Source organism: Netta rufina, assembly GCF_964035555.1.
Source record: "Netta rufina genome assembly, chromosome: 2".
In the NCBI taxonomy this organism is placed as follows: Eukaryota; Metazoa; Chordata; class Aves; order Anseriformes; family Anatidae; genus Netta; species Netta rufina.
Window position 1 is genome coordinate 44,332,701 of NC_140124.1, and position 18,905 is coordinate 44,351,605.

At 45.2% G+C, this 18,905-nt stretch overlaps 1 protein-coding gene across 1 annotated transcript; it reads left to right on the forward strand.

Annotated features, from left to right (window-relative positions):
• Window positions 1-11,799: 11,799 nt before the first annotated feature.
• On the forward strand, window positions 11,800-17,200 carry GGCT (gamma-glutamylcyclotransferase). The gene is made up of 4 exons (XM_084281793.1): window positions 11,800-11,921; window positions 13,082-13,227; window positions 13,934-14,069; window positions 15,783-17,200. The coding sequence occupies exons 1-4, from the start codon at window positions 11,826-11,828 to the stop codon at window positions 15,930-15,932; spliced, it is 528 nt and encodes a 175-aa protein (XP_084137919.1). The 5' UTR covers window positions 11,800-11,825; the 3' UTR covers window positions 15,933-17,200.
• The last annotated feature ends 1,705 nt before the right edge of the window (window positions 17,201-18,905 follow it).

Below are 18,905 nucleotides of genomic sequence, written 5' to 3' on the forward strand. Positions count from 1 at the left end.
GCAGCATCCCAACTGTGCAGAACTGTGCCTGTGCACTCATATCACTGCTGCGACCTCCTCCTAGCACCTGACCATACGTAGATACAAAAAGCTTCCCAAAGCATTTTCCCACAAGCTCTTGGGAGCCTCCTCTGCTACCCTCATGCCAATGGCACTTACAAATATAAAAGAGACCTACCCCTTCCCGGAAGAATAAAGAGATACAAATCAGATCTGGGGCTGCGATGGGACACAATGCTGCATTAGTGCAGAAACAACTCCTTGAGGTTTGGCAGCTTCTGATTGTTATCAAGCTTAGCCCAGCTCCCAGTAAAGACATTTTCCAGTTGATTTCTACTGGCTTTGGCTAAAGCCCACCCTGCACATGCTGTGGATTATTCCTTTCATCCTAGGCTCTTAAATGCACAAAACAAACAGGGAGGAACTTAAAACAGGAAAGAAAGGTCCCAGCTTTGCCCTCTTTTTCACAAGGACAGGTTCAATGGGACTTTCAGGGGGTAGGTCAACAGTCTGAGGCCTTTTAATTCGATGTATTTTATTTTTTACAATATTGAGAGGATTTTCATGCTGTACTTGCAACACCAATTTCCTCCCACCTGGCCGGCTTTGTAATCATGAGTAATAACATCGTTCCACTGGGAAGCAGTAAAAAGGCACAAAAGCTACCATTTCTCTGATCACACACACTTACTGTTAAAGTCCTGAGAAGACCAAAATCTTCTGTAGAAAAATAAATAAATAAATAAATAAATAAATCACCTTAGTTTCCTATATTGCTGGTGCTCTCTGAAATTTCCTGCTTCTGGCACCAGCTCAATGATAAGAGAATTGAGAGCTATGTGGCTCCACGGGAAAAGATAACAAAGAATCAATGTTTAAGCAATTTCAGGATCATCTCTGAATTTGATGTCCAGCTGATTAGTTTATATCGTAATGGTTCCTCGGTCCTATTTTAAGCATCTTGGGGAAGAACACTTTGTAACCCAGTTAAAATGCTTCTTCATCGGGCAGAAATCAATATCAAACAGGTCAGAAATGACCTCTGCTGAATTTTGTTTTGCTTACCACAGGAGTGCTTCAAGTATTAATTCCAGGGAATTTTCTGCAAAATTGAACAGGTTTTAAATAATCCAGCATAGTCAAAGGAGCTCCTAATAGTTAATCCAGAGAAGATTACTTGTTCCAAGGACTGAAGGAGAATGGATTGGCCTTATGTTTAAAAGTCTGGTTTTGTCATCATAATCTGATTAGGAAGTGCTCCATCCTCTCTCCTTCACCCAGATTGACAGGGTCTCTTTGGTGGGATCTCTTTGACTTGGTCTTGAGAAAAGACAACTCTTAACACCTCTGTGTATGTCTGTGCCAGTGCTGCACAGTTTGGGGTGGAAGAGCTGATGGAGTTCACTGCTTTATTGCCTTTAATTCTCCATATTCCTTTTGACCTTCAGGCAACCTCTGTTCTTGGAACAATTGTGAGAGAACAGCTCATGTACATCTCATACACATATAGACATACATACACATAAATATATTTATATAAATATTCTTCACATAGCTAGATATATCGCTATGAGACGTGTCTACTTGTTTCGTTTTGGGCTGGGGCGGGTCGTCTGTTCCTGTTCAGTTTTGTGTCCACTAATAACTATTTTCTGTGCTCTCAAACACTTTGGGTTTTTGTGGTCATTCATTCCTTCCTCCCTGGCTCACAAGTTAGTTACAGTGACTACTCCTGTGTTAGACTTTCACTTGGTTTCATTAGGCTCTTATCACACGTGGCCAGGCCACACCATTGCAGAACCAGCACTGAGCCAGAGCAGAGTTTAGGCAAAAGCCTCCTGATGCTTTCCTGATTCTTGAGCAATGCCTTGCAATTACAGCAAAATACATTCATATCTACCCACAAAATCCCTTGGCCTGCTGCTAGCAATGGCCGTCCCATATTTACTGGGATTCAGAGGAAAATCTCTTGTCATCCCCTGCCAGGGAGTCCTCCCAAGGCAAGGGCTTGACCTTGCGATATAAGATGTAAGAGTGAATGACTTGTAGAGTCCATGCATTGTGGTGGTGTTATCTGAGGGCCTCCTTCCTCTTTTATGTTTATTCCCTTAAAAATGGAAAAATGACAAGAGTCAGAAGCATATGCCAAGACACCTTGAATAATGGCCAATACCCAAACCAGCCAGCAGAATATCACACCCAGATCTCTTGGATTAAAATATCCTCAACTTGATTTCTTTTTTCACTCGGTTCATTTTTTTTAACATTTTGCTAAAGACTACTCTGTGTCTACATAGAGCTTTCTGATCTTTACATTAACATCCCTCACCAGTTGATGGGTTTTTGTTTTTGTTTTGTTCTGTTTGCTTCTGTTTGTTTAATTCACAGAAATTCACTGAGGAATAGGGGGGCACCAGCTGGCTATCAGATAATTTTCCAGTCCTAGCAAAAACCAGGACAGGAGAGAAAAACGAAGGCAAATGAGAAGAGAGGAATCTGATCTGATTAAGGCACAAAGAAGCTCACGGTGCCTTCAAGAAGAATGGAATAAATTATCTGTTACGTTGATTTAATGGTCAAGAGATTATTAATCTTCAACAGTGTTTGCACAGCAAAGTGTTCACAAGGGGGAACATTTCTTGTCCTCTGGGGCACTGTCCTGCAAACACCACAGGAGCAAAAGTGACAGTAACACCACTTTGCGTGGCATGGGGTTTGAGTGGAAATGGAGACACAGTCCAGATTTGGGCTTTAATTTCTTCCTCAGGAGAGTTTGGTTATAACCACATTTTCACATTAGCAAGCTATTTAAAGCATAAGAGAGAACAGCTCTCCTGCTTGGCTCCAGTATCTTAGTCTGTATTCCAGCCAGGGAGTGCCTGATAAAGGCTCAGTATTTTTCCATGAATTAGAATGCCTTAATTAGTAGGGATGGCTCATTTAAATTAGCTCTAGGAGCGCGTGCAGCCATCGAGAGAGCTAAGAATAATGACTGTAGTTCATTCAGAACAGAGTGAGGAGATGCTCTGCTTTAGGAAAGACATTCAAGCAGGCAGACCAAGGCAACGTTGGACGTGCAGCGAGTCACCTACATGCATCGGGGTTTATTGTTGTTGTTGTTGCTTTGTGTGAGTGTATGTGTTTGTTGGTTTGGTTTTTGGTTTGGGTTTTTGTTGTTGCTGTTGTTTTTTCAAAAAGCACCCGTTGGTCCTTTCTGGAGCTACAGTCACATTTTTTTCCCTATGACGTGATCCAAGCTGGATTTTTGCCTGGACAGAAAAGGTACTTCTGAAAACTCAGTTTGCTTAATGCAATCAGGGCTATAAAGTGCACCCTGCCTGTGTCTTTCCAGTGATGGCATATTGCATTTTCCCTAGCTCTGAGACAGGGGCATGAGCAGTTATTTCCATTACTGCCCTTCTTGCACCACACCGATGGCACCTGCCAAGCAGGTACCATTTTCTGCAGGAAGAACTTGTTCTGCAAACCAGGGCCATCTGCAGGAGCAGACAAATCTGCAGGTACTGCAACATGCCAGCAGACTGGCCTGTGGAAGGATTTTGACCCTCTAGGTACAAATCAAAAGTGGTCACTGATGGGTGAAACATTCCAGCTAAGCAAAATTGCCAGAGCCAGGATGGTCTTTGTCACTGGCACAAATAACAGCTGCTTTCAAACCCTCCACAGACAGCTATTGTAGCAATGGCAGCAATTTTTCATCCTCCTACAGCTGCAGTTGGACATTTTTTGCAAGGCCACAACTTATTTGCTTCTCCCTTGCACTGGCATGCATCCCTCACATCACCTGTGAAGCAGAGCCCAACACCAGGGACTTGGACTTCTTGAAACTACTTCTTTTTTTCCTAGGAAATACCAATTTGAGATTAAAATACACAGCACTCTGTCCTGACAGGAGCACAGACTCAGCTTGATGTGCATGTAAGAGAAGATTCAGCTTGGTTCTGGAGACCGCTGATCTGCTTTCCTCCAGTTGGGAGAAAACAACACCATAGGTGTTGTGTTATTTTTAGCTCCTGTCTTTTAAAATGGTGATCTGTTGAAAAACCTGATTGCTGCTAAAGACATCAGGAAGACCTCTTCAAGCAAACAATTACACAATTAGAACAGAAGATATTAAAATAAGGCTTCTGCGATGCCATGGGATTGATTTAAGAGGGTTGCAGGAAGCTGAGCCCTGCTGTTCCATGATTGGTGTCCCTGAGAAAACCCAGTAAGGGACCATAACAAAACCACATAATGGAATTGTTTGTGAAATGTCAGTGGCTCTGGGGATTGCAATTCAACATCTAACATCTTTATTCATGATCTGAGAAAACAAAAAGGAAAGAGCATGGAGGATAAACCAGAAGGGCCCCCAGCTGAAGAAGACACTGGCAATGTCAGGCTTGTTAAGCCCATGGGGAACTTGAATGGAAAAAGGTCTGATCAGACACCTCAAGCAAGACGTTGCAGCCTGTCTTAAAAACCAAGTCTACTGAGTCATCTGGGGTTAAAGGAAGGGCAGCAAGGGCCAGCAGAATCGGAGGAAAATTTGAGTTTGTTGATGTGATGTAGGGTCACATCAGAAGCCCACATGGTGCCCCAAAGCCCTCTGAACCTACCAGGTCCAGAAGATCTTTGCTTCTCAAACACCACTGCACCCAAGCATCAGCCAAGACTGGAAAAACAAGGGTGGAGGTGCAAATTGTGCCTTTCCCCCTGAAAAATGAGGGGGGCACCTTGATTATGATTATGGCACCTTGGCACCAATCTTCCCCTGGGGCCACTGGTAAGGGCAGCTCTCGTGGTGACAATCAGGGAGGAAATCCTGCTTTTTTCCATGAAAACCAAAGCGTGCTCAGGGCACCAGAGAGCCTGTGGTGGCTGTGGCTCCAGAAGGTGCTGGTTTCACTCACAAATGAACTGAGGACCCCGCTCCCTAGGACAGTCACTTTCCTACACACCAAACTGTGTGCAGATGAGCCAGACCAGATGGGTTACGGAGCAGAAACCTTAGGCTTGAATACCATGGCCAGAACTGAAGGGTGACTGTTCAGTCCAGTCCAGATACGGACAAAACGAGTGACGCCTGGCTGTTCTGGCTTCTCCTACAAACTACACTTAGCCACACAGCTGCTCTGTATTCCCTGTGGAGCACGAGTGGCATCTGGTGGTCAGATCCCCCTAGCACTCATCACAAACAGATGAGTTATACACTCATATATATGATATATACACTATATGTATATAGTAACTACATCGTTACGCTTCTGCAAGTGGGAAGAGAGGAATGAGGACCTGTTCTATCTTGCTGAAGGCATTTTTTTCCAATTGCTTGGAAAAAATAATCATCAACATCAGGGCTTGCTATGAGAGTAGAGATAAAATAAACTTGTTTCCAATCAGCTACCGAACGTGCATCCCTAGAGATGCTTAGGGCCACATGTTTCTTGGAATAAAAGTTTGTTATTCTCCTCCTGCCTGTTTATCAGACATTCGCTGACCTGGCAGGACACGACTTCTGTAAGTCCCTGCAGCCTGCAAACCCTGTGAATATTGGGTGTGCTCGGAGGCTGAATTTCTGCCAAGGGTGCTCCTCACAGCACTGACGTGTCTGGCAAGCAGAAGTTTTGGTGCAGAAGGGCTGTGTCTGAAAGATGAATAGGAAAACAAGCCCACGCAAAGCACTGAACATAAGACAGCCTGGGTTTGGATTCTTATCTTGCAGGTGAGTGATTTTTTTACGGCTCATTAGAGAACAGAGACTGAGGGGTTGTCCCCTTAGCTCTGATAAACATGAACTCCTACTGGGAGGTTTTCTGCAGCTGGGCCACGGTCTCCCTCCTTTGCTGTCTAAGTGTGACTGTCCTCAAGCTGCTGCCTTTCCCTGTCTGAAACCTACTTTTTGCCTAGCTGTCCCCTTTCCTAAAACTCATCGAAACATGGAGTCACTGAGAGTGATTGGTACCTCTCTGCAGGTTTGGTAGGAATTGCTCAAAAGTCCCTAGGATGGACATTGTGAAAGTGAAGAAAGAGTGACATTATGTGAACACCACAATTGATTTCAATGAAGAGTGAGATCTGTGGGTGCAGCTTGTGGGTGGCTTCTCTGCCTTTTTTACCCAAGAGGCCCCTGAGGGATCAGAAATGTGATACTCCTTGATGCATCTCTGCTGTATCCTGGAAGGCTCATCTGGTGAAAGAAGCAGAGTGTTAGCACCCTTCCCTCCAGCAGGCTTGCTCTCCTGCCCCACTCAAAGGCTTGCATCCCTGATGTAGTGGAGGAAAGAGGTAAGTGAGGGTAAAGAGGTAAAGAAAGAGGTAAAGAGGGTAAATGCAACTGAGACAGACAGGGTCTTGCTGTGCTCCTAGCCTACAGAACGTAAAAGGATGAGAAGAAAGCAAACACACACTGTAAATAACAATAAATAGTAAATATAATAAAAATCATAAATGAAATGGACATTAAATAGCAGGGCTGCCTAAAGACAGCAGAACAGAGCCCTTTCATTCACCACTCTGCATTCAACAGTCATCTCACTCATGGAAAAAAAAAAAATCTCAAGTACTCAACAGGCTGCAGAGACAACCTGCTGGGTGTTTGGTGAGATGAAGTCTCAGCTGGAGAAGGACAGTGACGTGAACTGGTCCTCTGAAGGGACAGTCACATCTGTGGTGGGAGATGCCCAGCACCACAGAAATGTCATGCTAACAAAATCCTCCTTGATGCAGGAAAACCACAGGACTTCAGTAAGAATGGAAACTATCTTGACAAAATCCCATGTAACCATTTGCTTTGTCTCACTAGAGAATTGTTTTCATTCAAAGCAGCTTTACAATGAGAGAAGTAAAACAATTGGTAACAGGAGAAAAGCCAGATTTTGAATTTATTTGCCCAAAGATGAGCAGAAATTCAACTTCAGGCGGTTTCCACTGTACACTTGTACACAAGGGATAAAAATTAGGCTCCAGGTACAGCCTGCACAGTAAACCTCAGCATTCTTCCTTTGAAATCTGAGGTAATGTTTGGCAAGATTTTCAAACCGGTTGCTGAAGTCACACCTGCAAGTGCCTGCAGTCCTGTGAGCGGAGCAGAGGCACTCACGAGCCAAACCGACTCCAGCCAGCTGCGTGCCGCGACTGTGCCCACTGGGATCTGTTTGCAAAAGCTCCCTCCCCCTTTTCACATCTCCAGATTTCATGCACATCAAGTTATTAGCATTTTTCTTTTTACATAGATCCCATATGTCTTGCCCCTACAAGAGTTAGAAGGGACTCGAGGAGCTCGTCACGGTCCGCCTGCACAAACCTGGGTCGCAGGAGGTCCACACTAAAGCAAGGCAGAGATTCACATCCTCCTCTTCCCAATGTCTGATTAGGAGCGGGGAGTCGCATGGCTCTCCTTTCCCCGTCCACCTTCCTCAACCCCAAAAGGCACAGACCATGCAGAGACATCTCAGGACCACATTGAAGGTGAAGCATCCAGGGAGACCTCCGGGCTGCCTCAGAAAGGGCCCCAAACTCACTTTGGCATCATCCCGAGATAAAAAACAAAAAAAGGCAGGTGGATACATGCACAGACACAGGCGCTTTAACAGCTCATCTCTCCTAAATGACTGCACGTGCTATTTGCAGAAACATGTGAAAACAGAACTGCAAAATGAATGATGGATGTTCCCCCTGGTCAGAGCCCCGTGGGCCAGGGGCTGTTCTGTTGGAGAGGGCAGAGTGGGAGGCTGGCTTTGCACAGGATTTCGTGGTCCCTGCTTTGTAGGGAAAGAAGAAGTGCAGCAACACCACAGCACGTTGTGAAGTTGTTTGCATTCATCTGCATGAACGTGAAATCTCTGCGGACCCCCAGACCTTGCACGCTGCATCAGGAAGCTACCATCAGCTGCAACCGTCTCGCTACCATTTCCACAAAATACTAATTGCAGAGCACGTCCTGCTAGGGCTCCGTGGGGAGAAGGAGAGAAAAGCCATGGGGAAGACTGTACAAGTGGCTCATTTGCATCGGTTGCCCTTATTATTCCTCCAAGTGCTTTCTTTTTCTTGGGTATTAATTAAAGCTCGTGCAGTGACGGGGAGGGAGGCACACTGAATGACTGCCACGTGGTTCAGCAGGTTTAACTCATCCCACTACAAAACCTTTTTTCCAGATCCCGAAATCCTATGTGGGATATGAGACTGCTGAGGAATAAACTGTGTCTAGGGATAAAACACGATGAGGAAAAAAAAAAACAGGTTTTCATTGCACAAATAACCCTGCTGAAGTACCCCTGGGACAATGCACAAACCGCAGCATGCATCCAGAGCTTTCCCCCTTGCCCAGCCCTTGGGAGCCTCCCAAAAACGAGGCGTGCTGCTGACTGCTTACTGGGCACAGGTTTTGTGTCTGCAGCAAAGGGAAACAATGGCGCCCAACTGTTTGGGGCCTCTGACAGGTTAACACAGGGCTCATGTCAGCTGCTCTGACAGCCCCAGCACTGATTTACCTTCCAAAAACAGGGTTTATTTTAACGCCCTGCTCTCCGTGAGGTCTTGAACCAGCAGAACTGCAAAATGTAGCATAACCGTCAGAGCCCTGAAGGCTTCTCTCAAATTCTGACAGGAAAAGGCCTTCCACCCACCTCCATATTTTGTGTTTTTTATTTGTTGTCAGTTGGTAACATGGTTTCAAGCCAAGGTCTGCCCTCAGTGCCCAAGCATTCAATGTATGCACTGCCATGGTTTGGATGTACCTCAGTGGGAAGGGTGCAGTTATGAGGCCGCACCCTGAATACTGTGTTCAGCTTTGGGCCCCTCACTACAAGAAGGACATTGAGGCCCTGGAACGTGTCCAGAGAAGGGCTACGAAGCTGGTGAAGGGCCTGGAGCACAAGTCCTGTGAGGAGTGGCTGAGGGAACTGGGGGTGTTTAGTCTGGGGAAGAGAAGGCTCAGGGGAGACCTTATTGCTCTCTGCAACTACCTGAAAGGAAGGTGTGGGGAGCTGGGGGGTGGCCTCTTCTCACAGGTGATGAGTGATAGGACTAGAGGGAATGGCCTCAAGTTGTGCCAGGGAAGGTTCAAGTTGGAAGTTAGGAGACATTTCTTCTCAGAAAGAGTAATCAGGTTTGCCCAGGGAGGTGGTAGAGTCACTGTCCCCGGGGGTGTTCAAGGCAAGGTTGGACACGGTGCTTGGGGACACGGTTTGGTGGTGACATGGTGGTAGGTGGGTGGTTAGACCAGATGATCTTGGAGGTCTTTTCCAACCTTCATGATTCTCTGATAGGCTTGCAAAGCTTTCCCTCCAGGCCTGGTTCCCTTTTCTCCTGTGCTGTCTCGCCATCAGCACGGCCACACTGCTGCTGAGTTGCACCCAGGCACCACCTCCTGGTGCTGTGGTGAGAAGATACAGAAAATGCAGAGACTAATTCCTAGCGAGCATGAGCACTGTATTTGTGTGCTTGGATCAGCCAGGAAAACTTAGTTGTTGTGATGGTAGGCTTCAGCGTTAACATCCCCTCTTTAAAGTGTGTTTTGCATGCTAGGGAGGCCTAATTTCTACGAGCTGCTCAGTGCTCTTCATTAGATGTTGGTGATCTCAGAGCAGATAGTGCACATGTGGGTGCTCTATCAATAATAATTTTAAGAAAGCTTTTAAGAAAAAAAAAAAAAGTTTTATTAAAAATTCATAAAAGTTTAAATTATTTTAAATATTAGGGGAGGGGAGGGGTCTTTAACACTCTGTTGGGAGATGAGGTTTATATTTTCCAGCTAGTTTAAAACCAAAGCTTACCATGACTCTCATGGGGAAAAAACACTGTCCCATACCCTCAGTGTTGGCCCTTCCAATTCAGCTCTGCCATCCGTCACCCTTATGAATAGCTGACAGGCTAAACGTGACGTTTCCATGCTGCTGTGGGCTGTGTGCGGGGGAAGAAATGGGCTTCACAAGTGCAAATTGATCGACTCATTCAATTAATTAAAAATTAAACACTATAAATCTAGGGTTTACTTCAATAGCATCAGAATTAGCAGTATGTTATATCTAGAATAGGCAAGATCAACTTTTACCATGCACAACAGAACTCTGCTCCTGCCACTGCTCCTTCACTCTAGAGAAGGCTCAATATTCATTACATACTGTAAAAAACTGGAAACCTCAATAGACCTCTTTGGAAATACCTTCCTGAGTGATTAAATACTTAGAATTGCATGTGGCAGTGTTTTAAATTGATTTTCCCTCTGTATGTTTGACTGTAATTTTGCTAACTGTGCACAAATCCAGCCAAAAGCTCGGGGACAGCCTCCTCATTTTGTCAGTCATCTGACTTCATTTGTAACTCTCATGCCTAGATTTGAATAGCATTAAAAAGAACACAAGATTTAGGAGAAAACTGTTTCTTTTTGTTCAAAAATATATACGCTATTTGAATAAAAAATCATTGGAACTGCTGTTGAAAAACTAGGTGTTGGGGAAATAGCATTTTTGTACAGAATTTCAGGTTCCAATAATTTAAAAAGTGTTATGAAAGACTCCTTGTTAAAAAGTGTTATGAAAGGCTGGTGTTTTTTTGTTTTTTGAACATCATTTTGAGATTAAAAAGTGAAAATTGCTACATGCATCACTACAATTCCTACACTATTCCTACACAAAACCTTAGGGGTTGTTCAGCAAGCACTAGTGTGTGGGGAACCTGGCGTCCTCCAGGGACGCTCCCCGAGGCAGAACTATCGGGTGGATGAAGCCAGGAGGCTCACAGCAAGCTCCTCCACTGGGACGTGTGCTGTCCCACAGCTGCGCTCACACAGCAGCCTTTTCTGAAGGACAGGTATCACAGCCATCGCTGCCTATTTTCTTGAAACCCAGCAGAAAGTTAGTGACTTCGAAACCGCTTTGCTTTCTGTCATGTCTGGTTGAAATCAGCATTCCTGATGCTACTGGCAGAAGACGGAGGCAGGTATCTCTATGCAGAGTTCAGAGTAAGCATGGACACCTCCCACCAGACCAGGTTGCCCAAAACCCCATCCAACCTGGCCTTGAACACCTCCAGGGATGGGGCACCCACAGCTTCTCTGGGCAGCCTGTGCCAGTGCCTCACCACCCCCTGAGTGAAGATTTCTATTTTTTTTTTCTGATATCTAATCTAAACCTACCCTCTTTTAGTTTAAAGCCATTACCCCTCATCCTATCCCTACACCCCCTGACAGAGTCCCTCCCCAGCTGTCCTGTAGCCCCCTTTAGGCACTGGAAGACCACTATAGGATCTCCCTGAAGCCTTCTCTTCTCCAGGCTGAACAACCCCAACGCCCTCAGCCTGTCCATATAGGAGAGCAGCTCCAGCTCTGAGCACCCCTGTGCCCTCCTCCGGACTTGTCGTAGTTAAGACCACGTCCTTCTTGTGCTGCAGCCCCAGAGCCGAACACAGCGCTCCAAGGCGACTTATCCCAATTTAATACTGCTTAGGGGAAAACAATAAATAAATAAAATAAATGTAAAACTGCTGGACAGGAAGGCTCAGAACCACGCTTTTCGTTTAATGCATTTAATGACGAATTGCAATTTTTACAATGACCCCTGTAGCCCCCCCCCCTTCCCTCCCTCCCCCCCTCCCCAGCACCGCCCCAAAATGGCGGCGCCCCCCCCCATCCCCTCCCCTCCCCTCCCAACCCATGGCGACGTCACCCCCGCGCGGGCGGGCAGCCAATAGCAGGGCCGGGCTGCGCGGGGGTGGGCGTGGCCAAACTAAAAAGCGGGCGTGGCCAAGGCGGAAAACGGGCGTGGTTAGGGCGGGGAAATGGGCGTGGCCGGCGGGGCAGGGGGGAGCGTCCCGCGGGCGCGATGGAGGCGCTGTACTTCGCCTATGGCAGCAACCTGCTGCGGGAGCGCCTGCTGCTCGGCTCCGCCGCCGCGCCCTGCGGCACCGCCAGGCTGCCGGTGCGGGGGGACGGCTGGGGGGTCTGGGGAGGGGTCTGGGGAGGGGTCTGGGGGTGTTGGGGTGGGCTGCCCAGGGTGGAGGCAGCAGCCCTGGAGGTGTTGAAAAGAGGTTTAGGTGTAGAGCTGGGTGGTGTGGGTTGGTGGAGGGCTGGTTGGTGTTGGGTCAGGGGTTGGATACTGTAGTCTTGGTGGTTGGAGGCTTAATAACATGAAAATAGACTGCAAAGCCTCCGTTGTTGTTTTTTTTTTTTGTAAGCCTTCAGTTGCTCAATTTCTGCAGCCTTTTCCCGTATGTGTTAGGGCATATCACAAGAAGGTAACATGTCAGAAAGCAAATATGTTAATGTGCACAGGAGGCGTGTGTTTCAAATCAAAGTTTTTCTTACAGCTTAAAAAGGGGATGAACAGAAGTAAGCAAAGCCGTGAGGTTTCATAGTTGTTTTATTATTATTATTATTGTTGTTATTATTATTATTGTTTGGTTTGGTTTTATAATGACTTCTGCCTTTGCCAGTTTTTTGGTTTGTTGTTGTCATCGATCAGGTAGTCTTCCTTCAGGCTTTTTTCTTCCCCTCCTCTACAGCCAGTGAAAGGTGTACAAGTTGGAAAGGAAACTGGGCCTCTCTGAAGTCAGACATGAAATTACACTGGAAAAAATGCAAGAACGAGTTACTGTATTTTGCCTGTATGATAATATTTGGTATTGCTTATATGAAAAAGAAATACTTGATTTTGAAAGCAATGTTTTGACTTGCAGCACTTGAATAAGCTTACTGAAAGAGGCATATACCTTGACTTAAAAATACCCAAAAGTGTTCCAGTTGAGTGAGGAGATGGCACATAACACTGGAAAATACACAGGATGGTGTTGTATGCCTGGACACTTCTATTAGCATGTGAGGAAAAGGCTTACCATTTTGGAGGCTTATCATCACTGTTTTCCTGGACCTGTCATGGTAGCATTTACGTCTTAGAACAGCAGCAAAACCTCATGAGCTGAAGCTGGATCAGATCCTGGCTGCATGACTGTGAGTTCTTCCTTCTATGGCTCCAGCTGATTTCTTGTAGCCTCTGCTGTAGGTGCCCCCTTCTTGTCAAGGATAGCCACCAACCCGTATCATAAGTGGAAATTGATTTTTCTGCGTTGGTTTCATTTGCAGGACTTTAAGCTCGATTTTGGCCATCATCAAGGCAGGACAAGTCCCGTCTGGCATGGAGGTACAGCTACCATTGTTCAGAGCCCTGGAGACGAAGTGTGGGGAGTAGTGTGGAAAATGAACACTAGCAATTTAAGTTCACTGGATAAGTAGGTGACTTAACTTTGCTGTCTTCTGTTACTTTAGAGAGCAATTTAAAAGTACTGGCATTGTTTGTTTGCTTTTTGTAAAAAGCAGGATGGAAGCTTTTGCTGGGATCAAGAAGACACTGGATTTTAATATGTGAATTTCACTCTGTAGTGCATTTATTGGCTTCTAAAATACTTGAGATTAAAAGTGCCTTGTTTTCAAGCAAAAGCTAATTTAGGGCTATTTTTTGCCTTTTGTAATAATAATAGAATCATAGGCTATCCCAAGCTGGAAGGATTCCACAAAGATCATCGAGTCTAACTCCTGGCTCCACACAGGAGTATTTATTAATTCTGATAATCTTGGTTGGATTTCTCTTGTGGATTACAAGACTTGCACAGTACCTGAATCACAAGCAATACTCTCTAATCTCACAAGTTATCTGCTGGTCATCTTTCTTACATTGCTAGAATGATGACTAGGGAGCAGCATTCACTTTTAGAAGCTTATTTTTGGATGTGAAAGCAGTTAGCACAAAAAGTACCGGAATATGTTTTGCTTTAATTATTTTTCTCTAAGTCATGTAACCATGAAGATGAGTGTTCTGCCCTGAATTCTGTTATGTTAAATGCATAGGTTTAATTGCACAGTTTGTTTGAAAGATGTAAGATGCCTTTTACCCGTGCCTCAATTATTGACCGTGAAAGGAATATATGTCCTTTGCAGGCAAGAGGGAGTTGCAGATGGAATTTATGTCCCAATAGAAGTTAACGTCCACACTCCAGCAGGAAAGGTTCTGACCTGTCGAAGCTACCAGATGAGGGACTATGTCCGTGGTCCCCCTTCTCCCCAGTATAAAAAGGTAGGTGTTGCGCCTGGAGAGAATGAACAGAAACACGTAATGCAGTACTTCTGGCCTGTTTAATAAGGACCTTATTTTCGGTAGATAAAAGGCATGAGTAATTCTAATGTAGAGGTGTAACTTCATCCTTGTGCAATCTACTAGTGTAATGATGCTTACTGAGGACTGCCAGCTCGTAAAGATCCACTAAATCAGTTTTATTTTCTGCTTTAGTTCTGCTTTACATGAAGCCTCTATTTAATTCATGAATTAGTTATGACTGACACCAGGATTTCTGAAGGATGCCAGTTCCTTTCCATACATGCAGCAATTCTCTGTTTGGGAATGAAAAATTAATGCACTCCACTGAAAGGACAGAGGGAAGCTTCTGTGGGGAGAATACAGCACCTGGCTTGTAGTCCTAAGGACGTGGGTTATTCCTATTGCCTTATAAATTATCTTACTATCTTCTAATGCATGAGTCCAGCTGCCTCTTTTTACCAGATCAGTAGATTCACAGGATCTCTAGCACCACTGTTAGGCACTGCAGGGTTCTCACTTGACAGCTGGGGAGGCAGAAGTGTTTCAACACCGTTCTGCAACTCACTGACTCTGTAGAGACACACGGCCCAGTCACGGAGCAGGCCTGACCTGCTTAGCCTGTGAGATCTGATGCAGGACTAGCCTCAGGTGGCACGGCTGCGTGTCTGAAACTGTGAATTATGCAGTTACTAGCAACTGCAGGCAGACATCGCTGTAACAGGTTGGCCAAAAGCAAAGAAACGGGGCTTGAGCCTGTGAAATCCCACGTTCCTCTCTCAGCTCCCACAAATCAGCTTCCAGGAGCATAGTGAAGGCTTGCTGCTGCAGGATTTCTTAAGAGAAAGCTTGCTTAGAAAGCAAGCTTTGCTGCTTCCTGTCAAAACAGATCTTTAGGGTTTTTCAAGGAATTAGTACGTGGAAACTGCTGCTGCATGTGAGCTCTCACTAGGATGCCGTGAGAGCAGACTTCCAATATTGGCAACTTTATCTAGTTAAACATTCTCTCCCGCTGTTGCCAGCGTTGGTTTGTAGTTCTCTTTTTCTCCCCCCACCCTGCCCTGGGTTATTTGTTTAACCTAAGTTAACCAGACAAGAGGTCTAAAAATTTAGTACAGGTATCTGTACACAATGAGCTACATTCATCTACTGCAAGGTACTTTTTGTGGCAAAGTTTATCCCTTCCAGACACCACATCCTTGCATTTCCTGGTTGTTGAATGTGTGAAAGAATATTTACACTGGTGTCAGCTTTTAAAGTCTCTGTATTTATCTTTCTTCGTTTCTATTTGGCAACTTGCTAGTGCCTCTTTCAAGCCTTGGCTCCTACAGCCTCCTCTTTTCCTCTCCCTGTCACTTAGATTCTCTTGCACTAAAACTTAAGGGTTTGGGGTATGTAGAAGGAAAGCTGCAGTAACAAACTCTAAGGAATCTGTTTTCACTAAGCTAAGTATCTGTTTCTATTACTCCTATAACCTGTTTAGGTATTCACTGTTGTGCTTTGGATTTGATCCGAATGACTGAATTGGCAAGTTAATTGTGTCTGGGGCACTTTGGCAGCATTTCAAAATCTTAGGGGTCTCCCTTGGTGGTACCTGTTTTTCTCTTGGTCCTTTCTGTATGACTAAATGTTTGGAGGGATCTATCCCTCCTAACATTATTATTGACTCTTTTTTTTTTCCCCTTTTGACTATAGGTTATCTGCATGGGTGCGAAACAGAACGGCTTGCCAACTGAATATCAAAAGAAATTAGAAGCTATTGAAACTAATAACTATGCAGGACCAGTACCAATCTTTGAAGAAATTGAAGCTGCTCTTAAAGCAAGTAAAGCAAATTTTGCATAGAATACCTCTGCACTTGCTTGGCCATTCACCTTGATTTGGATCCTTCTCCTCACTGTGCTGATCAGCGGTTTCTTTGTTTATCAAGAAAATCTGAGTTTGCTGTGCATCTACAGGAAGCTGTTAGACAATTTGCCATCTGAAGACAAACTGACATTGATAACTTTTTTGCTTTGTATGTATAGCTTAAGTACACACTGAAGCTTTTGCAGACTTGTAAATTATCTTTCTGTAACTCTCATGGAGCTCTGCACACAAACTTATGCTATGTGTCCTGTTTACAGACTTTTTTTAAAAGAAAAAGGTCATCTTTCTAGGTTTTGGCATCTGTTACCTTCTAAGGAATAAGGGCTGCAGGATCAGGCCCTTTGTTCTTAAGTTACCAAGAATTTCAAAGACTTACTAGAGTGTAAGGTAGACTCAACTCTAAAGCAATACTAAACTTTTTTCTTCGCTGCTTCTTGTAATGGTCTTAAAGCCCAACCTGTCTGAAGCTGTGGAGTTCCCATTTACATAGCTAAAAATATTCCTCTTCTATTAACTAGCTCCATGTTTTTAAGTGTTAGCCTGAAAGGCAACGCAGGCCTGAAGATTGCATTCAGTAGAGAAACTTATTCAAAGTAGAACAGCCTCCCTCTTTCTATAGCTAATAATCAGCATAGGTGTACTAGTGAAGTACAACCAGCAGATTTTAAAGAAAGCATTTTAGATATTTGAAGTTTTAAAAATTACTTTAACTGTCTTGGTACTTTTCTAGGATTTGCTCTAAAGTCCAGAGAAATCAGCAAGACTTCTGTGAGCTCATCTTAGCATGTTTTGTCTGTTAAATCACAGATTAACAGACTCAGCCTTTTTTTCCACAGCTGTGACTATTTCCTACAAAACTGGAAGCACTTGGAAGGTTTACAGTACTTACCAATCTTTACGGTACTTGGCAACCCCTATAGTTAGTCTTCGGGGACAGGGAAAAACAGACAACCTGGAACATGTGAAACAACTGAACTTTGGTTTATTTTCTGTACTGTAAGGTATATCCAGTGTCACTGTGTGACTGCTTAGATGGAGAAATGAGAAAGCAATAAACTTACCATGTCTTCTCTGCATATTTTGTCTTCTGTAAACTTCTGCCAGGGATCTGTAGTTGCTATCCTGATGTCATATGACTGTTCCTGGAGTTGGGCACCACAACTCTAAAGCAAAACATGGTACTTTCTATATTAGCACTGTCTGATCTGAGATTGGAGTAAATAAAATTGCAATTACAAAACCTCTCCCGTGCCTATTCAATGCGTGCTTCAAGAATGTGTCACTTACATAAGCTGGAGCTGACGATGTGGAACTGTACCTGACAATTTCATTCTCTTTGCACTTTTAATGAGTGAAAGTGCAGTATTAAGAGGTAAAAGCGTGTGAAGCTCAGCTCCTCGATGCCGCAACCACTTGTTTTACTGTGTCCTCACCAGGCTCCTTGGGCACTTTTGAGGGGGTATTTTACTGTTGCAAGAAGCAAAGGGAAAGTAAACACCTGGAGGGAGTTAGGAGGGATACTTTATGCCTGCTGCTGAGGAAAAGGGGGAGCTCGGGGGGACGGTGAAAGCCTCCTCCGTCCCTGAGGAGCCAGCGGGAGGCACGGCGATGGCTGTGAGGGAGAAGCAGCCTCCGGCCATGGCCGTGCGGGGAGGAGCCGCTTCTGGCCGGGGAGGGGGCACCGTGTGCGGGGCGGGAGCCGCCTCAGGCGGGCCGGGGGCGGGGGAAGCACCGCTCCTCCCTGCCTGCCCTCCGTCCCGGCTCGCCGCGGTGAGTGCAGGGGACGGAGAGGGGAAAGGGGGCTCGGCGCCGCCGGCGGCATCGCTCCCTCCCCGCGCCCCCTGTGGGGGCGGCCGCCATGTCGCGGCGGGTGATGGGGGGCGGCGGAGGGGAGGGAGGGGGGATAATTAGAAAGCCTTTTGCTTGCCGCAGAGCTGCCCGAAGGGCTGTGAGTCCCGCTGACTCACACGGGAGTCGTTTAGGCCTCGCTGTTTTGCCCAGTTGAGGCAAAAATAAGCTTAAAAACGAGCGGGGGAGGTGGGAGCTGCTCGCAGGAGGATGTGGGGGGGTCTGCCACGCCCGCACCTTGGTGTCGGAGCACCCGCAGTGTCCTGCCAAATCGTGCCTCCTTCTTGTTTATTAAATCTTTTTCCTGAAACATGCCATAAAGGAGTTTTCAGGGAGCCCCATAGCATCTTTTTTGGAAAGGACTTGGTACCAGGGACTCCAAGCCTGGTAGCTAAAGCTCCATTTGTTTAAAAGTGTGCTGTTGGGAAATGCAGCAGCAAAACTCGTGAAGGATATAAATATTTCTTTAAAAGCCTCCGCCTTTTAAGCAAAAGCTTGTCAGGTTACCAGATGGAGTTAGAAATTATTTCTTACGTGTTCTTTATTACCTGTTGCTCTTCAAACAGCTAGAAGTGGCAATAAAAGCTTACGCTAGGAGTCAAAGCGTAAAGAGGGGGGGAAATCACTGAAAGGTGCTGATCTCAGTGACCCCAAAACCACAAGAATTGTAATGGATTTACACTAGTGTGATGTTGATGTATGGCTCCCAGGACATGTATTGATATTCTGTAGCATTGATTATGATAGTTGTAAATGGGAGTATGATTAATGAGTTTTAACTCATGGATACAGATTATCATTTTAAGATCAGTACAGGGACTCTCTGCAACCTCCAGAAATGCACCATTTGTGCTATAAAAATAAAGGGTGTTTTTCCTTACCTCTGGGAAATAAATGAATTACATCACTTCTTGTCAAAACATGCAGACTTTCCATGTAGTATACGTGCCCATTTGCTTCTAACATCTGCACGTTTTTACTGTTCTCGTACCCCGTAAAATAGTTAAGCTTCTTTTAAAGGTGAGGTTTCAATCAGAAACAACTCTGAAATTAACGCTGTGTGGAAATAAGTTCTTGTGTATTTGCTATGTTCAAAAAAGT

Bases quoted from the DNA above. Each gene is read 5' to 3' on its own strand.
- GGCT (XM_084281793.1), top strand. From the start codon at position 11,826: ATGGAGGCGCTGTACTTCGCCTATGGCAGCAACCTGCTGCGGGAGCGC. The intron at 11,922-13,081 runs GTGCGGGGGGAC...TTTCATTTGCAG, and splicing joins GCGGCACCGCCAGGCTGCCG to GACTTTAAGCTCGATTTTGG. The intron at 14,070-15,782 runs GTAGGTGTTGCG...TTTTGACTATAG, and splicing joins CTTCTCCCCAGTATAAAAAG to GTTATCTGCATGGGTGCGAA.